Genomic DNA, 17,380 nt, shown 5'->3' on the forward strand with positions numbered 1-17,380 from the left:
AAGAGGTAGAAGAATGAAGTGGTTGATGAGAAACAAGGAGAGGGAATGAAAAAAGAAAAAAATTGATGAGAGGTGCACCATATCACTATGGAATTGAGATGAATCTTGTGGTGTATAATAATTGTGCATGGTGGACCACTTGTAACAGTGATCCATCCTATACACCATCTATTTTAGCCTAGTATGTATGTTGTATTTATATTTAATCTAAATAATTTTTAATTTGAAAAAAATCTTATAATTTTGATTCATTGCTTAATATTCTCTCTCTTTTACGCCGGGGTTTTGGTTGCTCACACCGTGTTCTCTGCCGCACGAGATAACTAGGGTTTAGAATCTCGCAGTTACAGAAAACATGGCGACTGTGGTGCCAACCTCCGAAGAAGACGCTGCACTCTCCGTCGTTCGATTCGCCTCTGAACTTGCCTGGGCCGATGCCGGTCCTGAGGTAGCTTTCTTCCTCCACCTCAAACCCTTCTCTGGCGTTTTTCTTAGCTCTAATTGTGAATGGTTCGGTTATTGTGCTTATTTGTTGGTTTCGGTGTGAGATTTTTGTTTCTGATTATCTGCAAGGGACATAACAGTTTACTCACGATGCGCTGTGTATCTTCTAAGTTGTAATGCTCGTGGAATCTGATTTTGTAAAACTCGGTGACTTTAGATAGAATATTTAAGTTTTGGTCTATTTGTGAGAACTCGTTCTGTGTCGTCGTTTAGTGTTGTAGACGTTTCCCAGATTCACGTCGATGCTCAGAAAATGAATGGGAGGGAATTATATATAGTGGTCAGATAGGTTGGATGGAAGAGAGGATGGATGTGAGAGGGGTTGATTAAGAAATATTGGGAATAGTAATTTTGGTGTGTAATTTTAGGGTTTGTTGGTGCTAGATTATTTTCTTTCATTGCTGCTCTGTGCACTAATGCATCTTGTTATATGTGAGCGTACTTGTGTTCTTGTTTTAATTTGGTGCCTGTATTATTTGTGAATTTAGTGTTTCCCGTCTTGGTTTGTTAGGTTGCTGAGCCCCAAGTTAGCAGACTCTGCACGGAGGCTGAAGAGTTCATTGTTATGGGAAAGTGGTTGGAGTTAGCATCATTGATGATTACCTCTGCTGAATTGATTTTCTCAAAGGTTTCTGAAAAAGGTAGAATGCTCTGTTTTACCTCTACTCTTGGTGTTGTATTCCTCTTGCATTTTGGCCTAGTTCCAATTTCGTTTATGAAAAACTTGAATTCTATGTGGCTTGTATGTTTTGTGCTATCATCTGAGCAGGAATCCTTTCCCAACTCTGCTACTCTGGTTGGATATGGCATTGTTGATGTGCGATATTCTCCCAGCCCTTTTTCTTGATTATGTTGCATTTGTTGCTTCCTTTTTGGGTATTGCATTTCTCACTTTCTTGTTAGAATCCAATTTGATGTTATATTGAGAACTGCTCAGGTTGATAGGATCTGTCATTAATGTCACCAGCTGAATGTGAGTGTGTTAACAAGGTCTGTTAGTTCTTGTACCAGATATAGAGTCCATCTTCACTATCATCTGCAATCTTGTTACAAAGACCGAGAATCCAGATGAAGTGATGGAGATTGTAAAAGTTATAACTGCAAAAATACTTCAGCAGCCAAACGAAAAGCCTGCCGTGCGATTGAAGATGTAATGTCACATGCTACTAGGTTTTAAAATTTTGGTAATGCATGCTACTATGAATATTTATATTATTGTTTTTAAAATATCTTCTCTTTTCTTTACAGTATGATCAGTCTGTACAATCTTTTGGAGACTCCATACTGCCAGTTTTATGTCTACATGAAGTTACTGAATTTAGCTGTTGATGGGAAAGTCACAGAACACATTATACCTTCATTCAAGAAGATTGATAACTTCTTAAAAGACTGGAAAATTGGGATACCAGAACAGAGAGAGCTCTTTCTTGCTGTCTCTAATATTTTGAAGGAAAATAAAAGGTATAGTAGAAGTGAATTCCTGTTAACATCAATTTTAGAAATGTTCTCTTACCTCTCTTGGGAGTGGGAGTACCACTTAAGTTTCTTCTCATCAGTACTGCTCCCCCACAAGACAGCAACCTACCAACTTTCAATCTTTTTTATAATACAAAAATAGTAATTGGTATTGAATCTCATTTTATCTCAGCATGTCAAAGGATGCTTTTAAGTTCCTGACCAGTTATTTGGCAACTTTTTTGGGAGATGATTCACATGTTTTGAGTGAAGCCAAGGAGGAAGCTGCATGTGCTATTGTGGAATTTGTGAGGGCACCTGACATATTTCAGGTACCTTGTCCAATTCTAATTATGATGTTTGGAAGATTGTATGATCTTACAGCTTCCTACATTGTTCAATTAGTTTATGAGTTACTGTTGTCATTGCTAATATCCTCACTTGTTTTTTCGATTGCTTCCTTTGCTTAGACAATGCTCGTCTTTCTGCTTAGAAGTTTGGAACAGTGAAACATTGTAATTTATTGTTTAGTACTAAAACTCATAGGGTGATAAGGATGCTTTCTTGCTCTTATAGGCCATCTTTATATAGAAATTAGAACTTCTATTTGTCTTTTGGTTGCTTTCGATGATCTCATTATTAATTTTACTCTTATATATCTAAATCCAATATTTTTAATGCCATTTTTGGCTAAGATTGTTGTAAGTTCTTGAAGAGTTTTCAATATGTTGATTGTTCTGTTTTAGTGTGATTTGCTAGACTTGCCTGCTGTTGCACAACTGGAGAAGGATGCCAAATATGCTCTGTTATATCAGCTTCTTAAGATTTTTCTTACCCAGAGGCTGGATGCATACATAGACTATCATGCTGCCAATTCCACATTGTTGAAAAGTTATGGTAAGCACCGCTTATGAATGATTATCATTTATCTTACATATACATGGTTCTTTTATACTTTGTTACTATCAAAATGTTTTGATGTTATGATGCTCTTTTAGGCCTTGTGCATGAAGAATGCATTGCCAAAATGAGGCTGTTGTCATTGGTGGATCTTAGCTCTGATGGATCTGGCCAAATTCCATATGAACTTATTAGGGACACACTTCAGGTAAATTTGTTTTTGGTGTCTATGTTTGCATTTGTGTTCTTCCTAGCATAATTGAAATGTTGTGGCTTCCCTTCAGATCAACGATGATGAGGTGGAACTATGGGTGGTTAGAGGATTAACTGCTAAGTTAATTGACTGTAAGATGGACCAAATGAATCAAGTTGTAGTTGTCAGGTATGTTCTACCTCTATTGTCTCTCTCAGCTGCCTACTGTCTTTCCCTACTCTGTGGGCACATGGACTTGCACAGTTGCACCTATTGGCCACATTTATTTTTGTTCAGCATCATATATCCCCCCATGTTGAAAATTCATTTAGCTGTTATCCATGATTTAATTTATAATGCAAATATTTAATGTGCAGTCATCCTACTGAGCGTGTGTTTGGTCAGCACCAATGGCAAGCACTGAGAACAAAGCTAGTGACATGGAGGGTAAAGAATTTCTCATCTATAATTTTCCGAATTATAATTAGATTCATAATGCATCGAAATGTTTATTATATTCTGATTTTTTGTTTGCTATGATGTTTGATTGCTTGTTTCCTATTTCTAGGGAAATATTGTAAATGTTATCAGTACCATTCAGGCCAACAAAATAACGGAGGATGGGTCCCAGGCAGCCCAAGGTTTGGTTGTTCGTTGAGGACGATTGAGTGAAGCAATTATCTGAGTATCTAGATTTTATTCAGGTGGAATTTTTTGATCTTAAACAGAGGATAAGAGTGTAATTTGTTTTGTTACGATTTATTTTTCCATTTATTTTAGTTGGCTGGTGACTCTAATTATACTAATCAACTTTGGCATAGCCATTATTGAAGTTTTCCATTTTTATTTTATACCAGCCTCATTTCTAAATATTTTTCTGTCGTCGAAGTTAACCAGTGCGATTGTTGTTGCCCTGATTGCATATAGTCAATTCATGTTAGTCAAGTACCACAACTAGCAACTTAATATTTTAGTATATTTTCACTCTTAGAAGTTAATGCGCATGTTTGACACTTCTTTATACTAATATTCATAGGAGAAGCGTATAAAGTGCATTTAGAATTCGTTTCAACAGTAGATAGATTAATTAGGATCGATTGCTCTGCTTAAGAGATGAATTTTTTAGCGGTATGTTTACCTTATGGCGAGATGGAGATGATATGTTGACTTGCTATTTAATACCAAAGAGGCAATGTAGATGACAATTAAGTATATTACTCAACAAAATGTATCTAAAATTTTATGCGGTTGATTCTAAACCAAAACTACAATGACAAAATGAGTTGGATTTGGCTAGTTAAAATGCGTTGGGTTTCGTGATTAAATTCATCAACCTACATTTTATTTGGACATAATGTTCTGTAAACTATTAAGTTCTGGATGACAGATAAATATATAAATGTTTTGATTAAATTTTTTTCTATTGCAATTATTTTGTATTTCCAATGAATTAGTCTTTTATTTATAAAAAAAATGATAGAATTGTAACTTAAGTTTTGTGCAAAAAATTTTGATGACACGTTATTTTTACCACACTAGTATGATAAATTATTCAGAGTATATTTTGGTAAAATAAATAAATTCCAATGTATAGTACTATTTTTATTTTGGTATAAAAGCTGCTATATTTGAAGAATTACGTTATGATAAGCTAAGCCAATTCGCGGCAAATTTACTTCAGAAGGCTTGTTTTAGAAACATTTTACCAAAGAGGGTTTCTTTTCAAACTTATCACAGACGGGGTTTGTTATGGACGTGGATGTCGCCATTGTTGCCGGCGGGAAAGCTTATACCGCCATTGACAACTGCGGGAACAAGGATCCCGCCATTGGCAACTGCGGCACTCAGCCTAAACCGCCAGTACGAACGGCGGGACAGGCTGAGTAGGAGAGAGAGAGGCTGTACTGCTGATAGCAACGGCGGGACGAGGAGAGAGCCATGCCGCCGTTCCTCCTGGCGGGACATGCCAACGTGGCAGTCCCGCCACTGCCTCCTGCGGAACACCTTGACGTTTCAGGCTTGCAGTGATGAGAAGCTAGGTAGGTGCAGGTTCTGAAAAGCCTATTGCATGTTCTGAAAAGCCTATTGCATGAACGTTAAAAAATTTTGAACGTTGAGTAAGTTTTCAGCTATAAAAAAAATTGGTTGAAGTTCATTGTTTACGCTTACATTTCTCTTTACCTGTGTTCTATTTCTCTTTGTTTCTTCTTCTGTGTGTGAGAGCTTACTGTGCTTGCGTGTGCTCGTGGTTGAAATTTCTTTGGTGCTTGTTGCTGTGCTTCCATTTCAAGTGTGCCCTTACTCTTATTTTCACATAAATTCCTGGTAAGTATTTTTTAAGTAAATCTGTTAATATATATTATAAGTTTAAGTTAGTTCTTATTAAGAAATATTCTAAGTTAGTTAGTATGTAAATAGTAGGTTAGTTATTATTATCAAAAGTTCTAAGTTTAAATTAAGAAATATTCTAAGTTAGTTAGTATGTAAATAGTAGGTTAGTTATTATTATGAAAAGTTCTAAGTTTAAATTAGTTAGTATTCGTAGGTATTTTTTGTACGTATTAATAGATATTTGAATGTTAGGTTAGTTAGTATGAAAATATTATTTGGTTAGTTAGAATGAAAATTTTATTTAGTTATTGTATATATTGTTAGATATTATTTGGTTATTGTATATATTTGGTTGAAAATAATATTTGGCTGAAAATTTTATTTGGTTATTGTATATATTTGGCTGAAAATAAAATTTTGCAGAAATAATATTTGGTTGAAAATTTTATTTAGTTATTGTATATATTTGGTTGAAAATAATATTTGGCTGAAAATTTTATTTGGTTATTGTATATATTTTCCTGAAAATAAAATTTTGCAGAAATAATATTTGGTTCAAAATTTTATTTAGTTATTGTATATATTTGGTTGAAAATAATATTTGGCTGAAAATTTTATTTGGTTATTGTATATATTTGCCTGAAAATAAAATTTTGCAGAAATAATATTTGGTTCAAAATTTTATTTAGTTATTGTATATATTTGGTTGAAAATAATATTTGGCTGAAATTGAAAATAATATTTGGCTGAAATTATTATTTGGTTACTGAAAATATTATATATTTGTTTAGTTAGTATAAAAATATTACGTGTATATATATATATTTAGTTGTTGTATATATTATTAAATTTTATATATGTGATATTAGCTTTTGTAGTATTAAGTATATATTTAGACGGATGATACTTTAGCCTAATAAATATATATACATGCATGATATTTAGGATGACACAGGTAATATTAGATTTTTTATTATTAGGCACAAGTTAATATTAACTTTAGGTATATATTTGTAAATTATAGACACACAGAAAATTTTAGTTTTTGTAATATTAAATATTTGACACTTAAATAAATAATTGTAATATTAGACACTTGACACACGTAAATTTATCTTTTTAGTATTATAATTTTGTATTTTAAATAAATGAGCTGATAATTTAATATTATTTGAGTTAATTATTTTTAGTTAGAATGCTATATATATTATTTGTTAGTTTTAATTTGTAGGTTAATATCATTTGTTATATAAAATTTACGTGATTAAATATATGATACATTGTACATTATTATTATTTTTGTATAATAAATAATTAGTTAGTCTATATTTTATTCAATTATTTATTAATTAATTGTAGAAAAAAAAATAGTAATAAATTAAAGATTGCTTCACATGTATTTTAATTTATGTATAGAATATATTAAAAATTGGCCAGTTTGATTTTTTACAAATTTATTGTTATATATTTAAAGTTTACTAATAAATTAAAGTTTTCTTCACATGTATAATATTTTATTTTGTAGTAGCAATGGCATCTTCATCATCATCTTCATCACATATCAACATTAAGTCTGGCCCCATCGATACTGATGTATTATGGATGCAACCTAAGCATGTTTCAGAACATGTTTGGAATGGGGAAGAAGAAAGGAAATTACATATCAGACGCGCTGTCCCCACGTATCAAGGGGAAGAACAAATTCCAGAGCAAATTTTTCCTTTTCTTCAACAATCTGGTTTCGGGTGGATTATCAAAATGGGATACTTAAAAATAAATGCCTCACTAATTAGTGCTCTAATAGAAAGATGGAGGCCGGAAACACATACGTTTCACATGAGATGCGGAGAGTGTACTATCACTCTACAAGACGTCTCTGTGTTGTTAGGTATAAGTGTGGATGGTTTACCATTAATCGGTCCAACAAATCTTGATTGGGCTGATTTATGTGAGGAATTATTGGGAGTCAGACCACAAGAAGGTGAAATTAAAGGTAGTGTGGTTAAATTAAGTTGGCTGGCTCACCATTTTGATCAAATAAATAATGATGACGACGAAGAACAAGTACGAAGGTTTGCCCGTGCATGGATACTGAGATTTATTGGAGGTGTCTTGTTCGTTGACAAAACCAGTAACAGAGTTTCGGTAAGGTACCTTCAATTTTTACGTGACTTTGAAGAATGTGGCAGATATGCATGGGGAGCTGCCGTACTTGGTTTTCTATATAGAGAGATGTGCAGTGCCACCGATTATAAAACTAAATCAATCGGAGGTATGTGCATCTTACTACAATTGTGGGCATGGGAACGATGTCCAACCTTGGCTCCAAAGAGGACTCCTTCCCAAATAGAAAATACACCACTAGGGCACAGGTGAGTCATTTTTAACAGCGTCTTTCATTTCAATAGAATAAATGGTTTTAGGGTATATTAAATTTTATTCTTTGTAGGTGGCTGCGACGTGGAAACCAACATATCGGCAATGATGATGTGAAAGTTTTTCGTCGCAAGTTGGATATTATGAAACGTCATGAGGTAAGAAGCATGCTATTGTATTTGTAAAATAAAAAATTATGTCTTATTTTACTACAATGTTCACAACTATGTTGTTATATGCAGTTTGTGTGGGAGCCTTACCCATCAACCGTTATATCATTGTTGCCTCCCGTTTGTTTAGTCGGAAGTATCGCGTGGTACGCGGTGGTGCCACTAATTTGTTTCCAAGTTATTGAGTGGCACCAACCAGACAGAGTCTTGAGACAATTCGGGATGCAGCAACCAGTTCCAGAGTCTCCTTCACAACCCCTAAACATTCATGGCATAACATTAAAGGGGAAACATGACGAAAATTGGGGGCAATTATTCGCCCCAATGATTCAACAGTGGAATAATCGACATGCATTTAGGGTCAACGCTTATCCCCGACAAGAAGGCCTATTGAGTTTTAACTCGGACTACATGGTCTGGTATAGGCGAAAGACAAAGATGTTTGTTGACCCAGAAAATGCAAAGACGGCTACATTGGTATTTTTTTATTTTTTTTCAAATTTTAAGTTGAACTTTTATTTAATGATGGCCATTAATTTTCTTACCCTTATAAATGCAGGGTGAAGTTGCGGAGGCATTACAATACATGGTGTCTCCTCAAGGGAGGAAAACATGCACATTTGATGATCTTGTGCCTTATGTGGAAAAAATTACAATTTTATCCGAAGAGCAAGAGAGAGTCACTGAGCCAGTGTCACATGGTCCAGCATCAGAGCGTCAATTTCCCCCACAACAGTTTCACATGCTTCAGTCAAGTATTGAAACTCAGGGGATAGACAGAAGAAGGGACACTGTTGAAGCGGAAGAATATTCCCAACAAATGGCGGAGCGTGGCCATGGAATGTATTACACGCCACAAACATTTGCTGAGTATCCGACACAGATGTATCAGTATCCTTTTCAGGGTCATGAAACTGATACTTCTGCAACCCAGCAATCGTTCGGTGGTTTTGCGGAAACACAAGCTCATTTTTCATGGCCCACAATGACCCCTTCACAGCAATATCATGGGCCAATTCCAACACCTAATGCCCCGTTAGGAACACAATGGAATGTACCGGGACAAATACCTAATACGGGTGACTTATTCGGTGTTGATTTGCGTCACGCATTTTCTGCGGAGGCTGACGAAGAAGAAGCGGGGAGGCATCGGGGCAGAAGAAATCCTGATCGCCAAGCACGAAGATGGGATCGACCATGTGGCACATCCTCACGGCATCATGGACACCAAAATGAATGATTTGCATGTCTCCGTTGATTAAGGCTTTGTTGTATATTTGTAATTTGACATTCATGCCGTAATGTATGATATTCAGTTTATTAAGGCTTACTTATGGATAGAATTTATGTCGCGTATCAAACTATAATAATCAATGAACCCTAAACCAAATAACAAACGTAGCCAAAAGGAAAAAACTAATGTTTCTAAGTAACGATGAACTTCAATGTGAACTAAACCCTAACCCATAAAACATAAAAAGTATCCCATAACCCTTAAATATGAAACACTAACCCTAACCTATAAAATATAAGCACTTAGCACTAAACTGTTCCGAAATAAACCCTAATCCTAAAATAAAAACCTAACCCTAACCCCTAAAAGTTAGCCCTAACCCAAACATGTTCAGCACTAAACCCTACCCCAAAAATACAAATAACCTAAACCTCACCCATAAAAATTAGTCCTAAACCCTGAAATTTTCATAACTAAACCCTAACCCTTAAAATAAAAAACTTAGCCCTAACCCTAAAAAATAAGAACTAAAGCCTTACCCTTAAAATAAAGTAATTTTATTTCAACTTCTAAATGTAATTTTATTTCATTAGAAGTACACATTCAGAAAAAAGTAATTTTATATCAACTTCTAAATGTAATTTTATTTTTCTAAAAAATAAGAACTAAACCCTAACCCTTAAAATAAAAAACTTAGCCCTAACCCTAAAAAATAAGAACTAAACCCTTACCCTTAAAATAAAGTAATTTTATTTCAACTTCTAAATGTAATTTTATTTCATTAGAAGTACACATTCAGAAAAAAGTAATTTTATATCAACTTCTAAATGTAATTTTATTTTTCTAAAAAATAAGAACTAAACCCTAACCCTTAAAATAAAAAACTTAGCCCTAAGCCCTAAATTAAATAAATTAACCCTAACCCCTAAAATAAATAACCTTGCCCAAACCCCTAAGAATTAGCCCTAACCTTTCAATGTTCAGCACTAAACCCTAACCCCAAAATAAAAAAGCTAACCCTAACCCCTAAGAATTAGCCCTAACCATTCAATGTTCAGAAATAAACCCTAACCCCAAAATAAAAAACCTAACCCTAACCCCTAAGAATTAGCCCTAACCCTTCAATGTTCAGAAATAAACCCTAACCCCTAACCCCTAAAAAATAAGAAGTAACCCTAACCCTTCAAATTTTAAAAAATAACCCTAACCCTAAAATAAAATACACTTAGCCCTAACACCTAACAAATAAGAAGTAACCCCTAGCCCCTAAAAAACAAGAAGTAACCCTAACCATTCAAATTTTAAAAAATAACACTAACCCTAACCCTAAAATAAAAACCTTAGCCCTACCCCCCTAAGACGTAACCCCTATCCCCTAAAAAATAAGAAGAAACCCTAACCCTTCAAATTTTAAAAAATAACCCTAACCCTAAAATAAAATACACTTAGCCCTAACACCTAACAAATAAGAAGTAACCCCTAGCCCCTAAAAAACAAGAAGTAACCCTAACCATTCAAATTTTAAAAAATAACACTAACCCTAACCCTAACCCTAAAATAAAAACCTTAGCCCTACCCCCTAAGACGTAACCCCTAACCCCTAAAAAATAAGAAGTAACCCTAACCCTTCAAATTTTAAAAAATAACCCTAACCCTAAAATAAAATACACTTAGCCTTAACACCTAACAAATAAGAAGTAACCCCTAGCCCCTAAAAAAACAAGAAGTAACCCTAACCATTCACATTTAAAAAATAACCCTAACCCTAACCCTAACCCTAACCCTAAAATAAAAACCTTAGCCCTACCCCCTAAGACGTAACCCCTAACCCCTAAAAAATAAGAAGTAACCCTAACCCTAACCCATAGTTCTAAACACCAAAACCTAAGGCTTAGACACTAAACCATAATGACTAAGTCCATAGTTTGTCATTGTAGATAGTTTAAAAAACTAAGGTAGACAAATTACTTAGACACTAACATTTCTAACTAACGATCAACACCAATGTCACTCAACCTCAATTGATCCACTCCATTTATTTCAACTTCTAAATGTAATTTTATTTCATTAGAAGCACACATTCAACAAAAAGTAACTGACGATTTCATTGAAGACCAACAAGTAAATACATTCAACAAAACCTAAAGCAATACAAGTCAGTCATGTAACATACATAAATCAATTAAATGAATTACTCCCACAGTCAGATTGCATTGGACATCGGCGCCTATTGTGCCCTTCAGCTCCACATCTACTACATTTTTGTCGGTGGTCAGATGGTTCGACCCAATCCATCTCATTCCTTATCCTTGTTGATTTTGGCCGACCTTTCGCACGAATTGTAGTTGGGTCAGGGATTAGTGTCCATGCCTCATCAGAAGGAGGAATTGCCGCTTCATTCCCAAGAGGCCACCACTGTGCGGAGTATGCTTTTAAGATGTGTTCATTGGTGTAAACAACATCTATATATTGGTAGTAGTTCATGCTCACGTAACCACAAGCTGCAATAATGTGTGAACATGGATAGTGAAGCGCAGAATACCTTCCGCATTGACAATAATGGCCATTCAAGTTAACTGCCCATTTTTGTCCGCCACGTTGCGTTATAGGATTGAAGGTCTCCTCTACTTCAAACCTTGTCGAGTGGATATCGTACACGCGAACGATGTGCGAACAAGCTTGTTCTTGATTTTTCCTAAGTTCTGCAACAAGCTTAGAACAATAAACTTGGCCTTCTCTTAATTGTCTTTGGGCTTGGCGACCACGATCAACAAAGTACTTTCGGCACCTACTATATGTTGACTTGACCAACGCTGTTATTGGAATGCTGCGACAATCTTTCAACACCTTATTCACACATTCTGATAGGTTGGTTGTCATGTGACCATATCGTCGTCCAGATGTATCGTAAGCCATGCTCCATTTTTCCTTTGAAATGCGATCAATCCATCTTGCTATGGCTGGACTCAGTTGACGAAATTTTTCTAAGTTTTGATCAAACACATGCTTGCAAGGAGTGTACGCTGCATCAAATTTGTTATCATGAAAAGTTGTACGTAGACATCAAAGTCAAATTAAATTAATGTATAAAATAAACCTTACCCAATTTCTTGAACATCTCTTTTTGTTTCGCGTTGTTGAATTTGCGATTGAAATTGCTGGCTATGTGTCGGACGCAGTACACATGATAACCGTGGGGAGGTTGCCAACCAAGATGTTCGTTAGCGACAACAGACTTTATACTCGCGTGACGATCAGATATTAGACAAATTCCATTCTTATCTGTGACGTGTTCACGCAAGTGGGCCAAAAACCATGACCATGCTGTTAGCGTCTCGCCTTCGACCACGGCGAATGCTAGAGGAAGAACACCACCATTTCCATCTTGCGATGTGGCCATTAACAAGGTCCCACGGTATTTGCCGTATAAATGTGTGCCGTCAACTTGTATGATTGGCTTACAGTACTTAAAAGCCTCTTTGCATTGACCAAATGTCCAAAATACTCGATGAAACTGACGATGTTCGCGACTTACCCTATTACCAACAATAAAATCGTCATGTAGTATTTGAAAGTAAGAGCCAGGAGAATGATTTTGCATGTGTGTTAGCCATGACGAGAGTTTCGCATACGACTCTTCACAATCGCCATATTCAATTGCAATCGCCTTTTGTTTGGCCATCCATGCTTTTCTGTATGAAACCTTATAGGAAAATTCACTATTTATCCTTTCTTGAATCAAAGAAATTTTTATTGATGGATCCTCTCTGATCATGCCTGTAATTCAAATAATAAAATAAAATTACAAATTAAAATAACAAATAACACAAAAGTAGGATAATATGAACATAAAAAACGTACCTACTACGCAAGTCGCAATTAAATTTGAATCAAGCTTTTCATGGTCTTGTGTCATAGTCATATTTAGACATGTGTGCGGTCCACCCCATTGTGTCACTTTCCATGCATCAGTTTTTTTGGATAAAATTGCCCTCATATAAAAAGGGCAAGGAGACTCTTCGGTGTTGTTGGGGCAACAAACGATATATTTGTGTGATTTTGTCTCAACAACCTTAAAAGTTTGATGCACCTTCATGACATATTGTTTCAGTGCATTTTTGACCGCATCTTTACTGTCAAAATCCATGCCAACATATAATTCTTGTCCAACATTAAAAGTCGTTGGCATGTCCAGACCACAAATGTCCTCCTCGTCCGGATGACTCCAATTGATATTATTATAATGCATAGCATCATTCCAAAATGGATTTTGAATTTGTGGTACACCTAATAATTTAAAAAAAAATCACGTCAACAAACTACTCCTATTTAGTTACCATTAAATGCAATTCTCATAAAAAGATAGATGTATTCAACTAATTTTGTATTTCACAAACATTTACCTTCGGTTGGGTGAACAATTGAAACTGGTTCAACGATGTTAGTGACTTCATCGTCTGTATCAGATATTCCATCATCACTATCATCTTCATCAAAAGACTCTTCAACGTATGAGTTAGATGCAAGGTAATCATCATCATCATCATCTTCATCATCATGTAAATTACTTATATTTCTTGGCAGTTCCGATTCATGATGAGATACATTACGTCCACATGACGTAACAGAATTTGCAGCATGAAACATCGAACCACCAGCAACATCCTTTTCTACGTACAATTCTAGAACTGACATTTGTTGTTGTTGTTGAAAACTTTCGATCATAGTTTCAACATCTTCGTCATCACAAATTTGCAACGCAACATATTTTCCTGAAACTAAAAATCTACAACTTATAGTAGAAATAATTTCATTATTTTCTATCTTTACCTTATCTCCAATTTTTTTTTTCAAAGCATTGAAACTAATTCCGCGTTTAATCTGAATGGCCTTTTTACTGCCTTCAAATATTACACCATCATTGTCTTCATATACTCTTCCGTTGAAATACAACACTGTAATAATTGAATTCATGATATACCTACATGATCAAAATTAAAAATAATTAATCATAACAATAGTAGTTTTAAAATAAAGAATTACTGATACTAATTTTATAATAAAAATTCTAATTAAAAAAATTAATTCACTTAAACTTTACCTTCAAATTTTAGTCTAACAAATAAAATCCTTACTTCAATTAAATATTTTGTCGATGATACAAATATAAAATATTTATTTGCTTCCTCTATTAAACTTAAACTACACATTCATACTTTATTCTATAAAAAATTACTCTAATTAAATAATTTATGGAAAATTCCTCAACTTCAACAAAATTCCAGACAAACACAAAATGGAAGGGTTATAACTGAAAGGATTAGACTTAAAAAAATTTCAGACGGAACATGGCAGACAAATAAGGCCTAATTGTTCTCCATGTCGAGTGAATAGTCTCAATGGTTAATTAATTAACTATATGCACGTATATGTAAGGCAAAAAATACTCGATGAACAACTAATTTGAAACTTAGTGAGACAAAGAGATAAAAGAAATATATACAATTCAAGTATAATAACTAATATTATATATGTCATAAAAACAAAGAGATACAAAATTAGTGAGTGTTAAAGAATTAATTCAACTATATTTTTTAATATTTTGTCCTAGTGATTGCTTGGAGAGATAAAATATTCACCTATTATTTTTCAAAAACTAGAGAAGTATTAGACCTGATCTAGTGCTAGTTTGTTGTCTCAATATTTTTCTTATTTACCATAAAGTATAAAATAATCTAAAAATCCAAGTAAAGTTCTTTTAAGATTATTAAAAATCAATAAATTACTAATAAATATAGTAACGAAAAATTGTTATTCCCATGCTACTTTTTATGTTAGTAAATTTAAATGACGGGACTTTTAAAATTATGGTAATATTTTTCTTATTGTTTTTATAATTAAAATTACAATTTCTTTTTGTTAACTTATACTAAATTTTATTACAAGTGAAACTTTGTACTTACGACAAACCACAAAATACTTAACAAATAGCATGTAATTAGTTTTTGTCTTAAATTAAATTATATGTCAAATAATACTTCAAACGCAAAAACCATTAACAAAAAACTTACAAATAATTACTACTAATAATTTTTAAATTTAAAACGTAATTTACAAAATTATTACACTTAAAGTTGACCTTCAAATTTCATTCTAACCATAATATTTGTTAGTTCAAAATAAAAAATTTGTACATGATAAATAAACAAAACGAAAAGATAACTTTATTTAAATAAATATAAAACATCCTTACAATAGAATCAGCAAACTTAGCGAAAATCTTTCGGCCTCTTTCACACTATTTGATACTCTCTTCAATGTCGAAACCAAAATCTTTCTTCCTCTCACACACTATTTGATACTCTCTTCAATGACAAAATTTTTCATGCTGAGGGATTGCATGTTTGCTTTATTTATAGAAATTTTTTACCACTGCAAAGTAAATAAATTTGTATGCACGTCAGTTCCTACTTACTTGCCTAGCCCTAATCTAAATGACATCCATGTGATTTCTGATTGCTCTATCTAATACATACAGTGTCCTATCCAATCTAATAGTGTTAAAGCAAGATGATTCCTGATTACCCTATATCCAATCCAATAGTGTTAAAGCAAGAGATGCGTGTCCTATCCAATCTAATAGTGTTAAAGCAAGAGGTGCGTGCATGTGAACTAGCCTGTATCACAAAAAAAAAATTGATTCTTGCATGTTAACCCTAGCCTAGCCTTCATAAACTGCATAAAAATGATTCAGCATGCCTAGCCTGCATAAAAATGATTCAGCATGCATGTGAACGCTGGCCCTTGTCCCGTCAAGGTGTTCCGCAGGAGGCAGTGGCGGGACTGCCACGTTGGCATGTCCCGCCAGGAGGAACGGCGGCATGGCTTTCTCCTCGTCCCGCCGTTGCTATCAGCGGTACATCCTCTCTCTCTCCTACTCAGCCTGTCCCGCCGTTCGTACTGGCGGTTTAGGCTGAGTGCCGCAGTTGCCAATGGCGGGATCCTTGTTCCCGCAGTTGTCAATGGCGGTACAAGCTTTCCCGCCGGCAACAATGGCGACATCCACGTCATAACAGACCCCGTCTGTGATAAGTTTGAAAAGAAACCCTCTTTGGTAAAATGTTTCTAAAACAAGCCCTCTGAGGTAAATTTGCCCCAATTCGCCGTCCAAATTTTCTAGAAGGCTTCCCAACACGAGTTAAGTGAGTTATAGAGTGAGTTTTTTTTCTTGCTACAATACAAGTCTGAGAATTGCTTTGTCTGGCAGAGGCACAGTCGCAGCAATACGTCGCGCTTTAATTTTCAACTCCAACTCTAATAACACTTTCCACACTCATTTCTCTCAAGTTTCAAACTCCAACGCCATTCATCGTCGCCACTTCAGTTCCACCAAACGACGACGAAAACAACAAAGAAGCCAACATGACCAACAAGGTAGTGCCACTCCCTTACGACCCGTTCAGCAATAAACTCGCAGTGGAATTGCCCTCGGACCCAAAGGACCTGCAGCAGATATTCCATGACATGAGAACCGGCGAAGGCTTATTCAACCACGCAGTTAAGCTGTTCGCACATTGTCCAAAGAGGGTCTCACCCATGAAGCCTTGGAGCTCTTCGCCCGATCAAGGAGGGGGGCCACATGCCCGACGTGGTGGCTCACAGCACCGTCCCCGTGGTCTACACCAACGCCGCTTAGCCCAAAGAGGCTCTCAAAGTTTTCATGCGCATGTTGGTTTTTGGGGTGTCTTCAAATGCTTACACCTATGCTGTTCTCATTAAGTGTCTTACTGAAGATGTTAAATTTGTGGAGGCTTGTAAGTACGTTTTGGAAATGATGGATAAGGGGATGAGACCTAATGTGCAGACTTATACTTGTGTGTTTGAGGGGTTGGTGAGGGAGGAGAAGCTTGACGAGGCTGCACGATTGTTGGAGCAGATGAAAGGTAAGGGTTTTGTTCCTGATGAGAAAGCTGTTAGGGAGGTTCTAGCCAGTAAAAAAGGGACTGTTTTTAGAAATGTTACCAACCTTCTTTTTGGAAATCCATTATAAAGTTACGTTTTCCAACGTATCAAGACTCCTATTTTTGCGTTCATTATTTTCAACTGCAACTCAAACATACACTAACATAGTTGATTTGGAATTAGATTGACGTGAGCATTTTTGTTGTCTTTGGTTTTATATGCATGGATGGTGAATTGGTAATGATAGGCACTGAT

At 35.0% G+C, this 17,380-nt stretch overlaps 2 protein-coding genes and 1 pseudogene across 2 annotated transcripts; all 3 read left to right on the forward strand.

The window, feature by feature from the left end:
- The first annotated feature begins 252 nt into the window (after nucleotides 1-252).
- Nucleotides 253-3,924, forward strand: LOC114372402 (eukaryotic translation initiation factor 3 subunit M-like). The gene is made up of 10 exons (XM_028329932.1): nucleotides 253-448; nucleotides 1,016-1,145; nucleotides 1,516-1,654; nucleotides 1,753-1,965; nucleotides 2,153-2,291; nucleotides 2,706-2,856; nucleotides 2,958-3,067; nucleotides 3,144-3,241; nucleotides 3,430-3,499; nucleotides 3,621-3,924. Exons 1-10 carry the CDS (start codon nucleotides 356-358, stop codon nucleotides 3,708-3,710), a joined length of 1,233 nt encoding a protein of 410 aa, XP_028185733.1. The 5' UTR covers nucleotides 253-355; the 3' UTR covers nucleotides 3,711-3,924.
- Nucleotides 3,925-8,011: 4,087 nt separating this feature from the next.
- LOC114369591 lies at nucleotides 8,012-9,173 on the forward strand. Its single transcript, XM_028326822.1, has 2 exons — nucleotides 8,012-8,406; nucleotides 8,489-9,173. The coding sequence occupies exons 1-2, from the start codon at nucleotides 8,152-8,154 to the stop codon at nucleotides 9,167-9,169; spliced, it is 936 nt and encodes a 311-aa protein (XP_028182623.1). The 5' UTR covers nucleotides 8,012-8,151; the 3' UTR covers nucleotides 9,170-9,173.
- Nucleotides 9,174-16,324: 7,151 nt separating this feature from the next.
- LOC114371183 lies at nucleotides 16,325-17,368 on the forward strand (annotated as a pseudogene).
- Nucleotides 17,369-17,380: the final 12 nt, after the last annotated feature.

The sequence above is a fragment of the Glycine soja genome, chromosome 10, assembly GCF_004193775.1.
Source record: "Glycine soja cultivar W05 chromosome 10, ASM419377v2, whole genome shotgun sequence".
In the NCBI taxonomy this organism is placed as follows: domain Eukaryota; kingdom Viridiplantae; phylum Streptophyta; class Magnoliopsida; order Fabales; family Fabaceae; genus Glycine; species Glycine soja.

Excerpts from the sequence above, each read along its gene's own strand:
- LOC114369591 (XM_028326822.1), top strand. The coding sequence starts at position 8,152 with ATGCAGCAACCAGTTCCAGAGTCTCCTTCACAACCCCTAAACATTCAT. Across the intron at positions 8,407-8,488 it reads ATGCAAAGACGGCTACATTG|GGTGAAGTTGCGGAGGCATT; the intron begins GTATTTTTTTAT and ends TTATAAATGCAG.
- LOC114372402 (XM_028329932.1), top strand. The coding sequence starts at position 356 with ATGGCGACTGTGGTGCCAACCTCCGAAGAAGACGCTGCACTCTCCGTC. Across the intron at positions 449-1,015 it reads GGGCCGATGCCGGTCCTGAG|GTTGCTGAGCCCCAAGTTAG; the intron begins GTAGCTTTCTTC and ends TTGGTTTGTTAG. Across the intron at positions 3,242-3,429 it reads AATCAAGTTGTAGTTGTCAG|TCATCCTACTGAGCGTGTGT; the intron begins GTATGTTCTACC and ends TTTAATGTGCAG.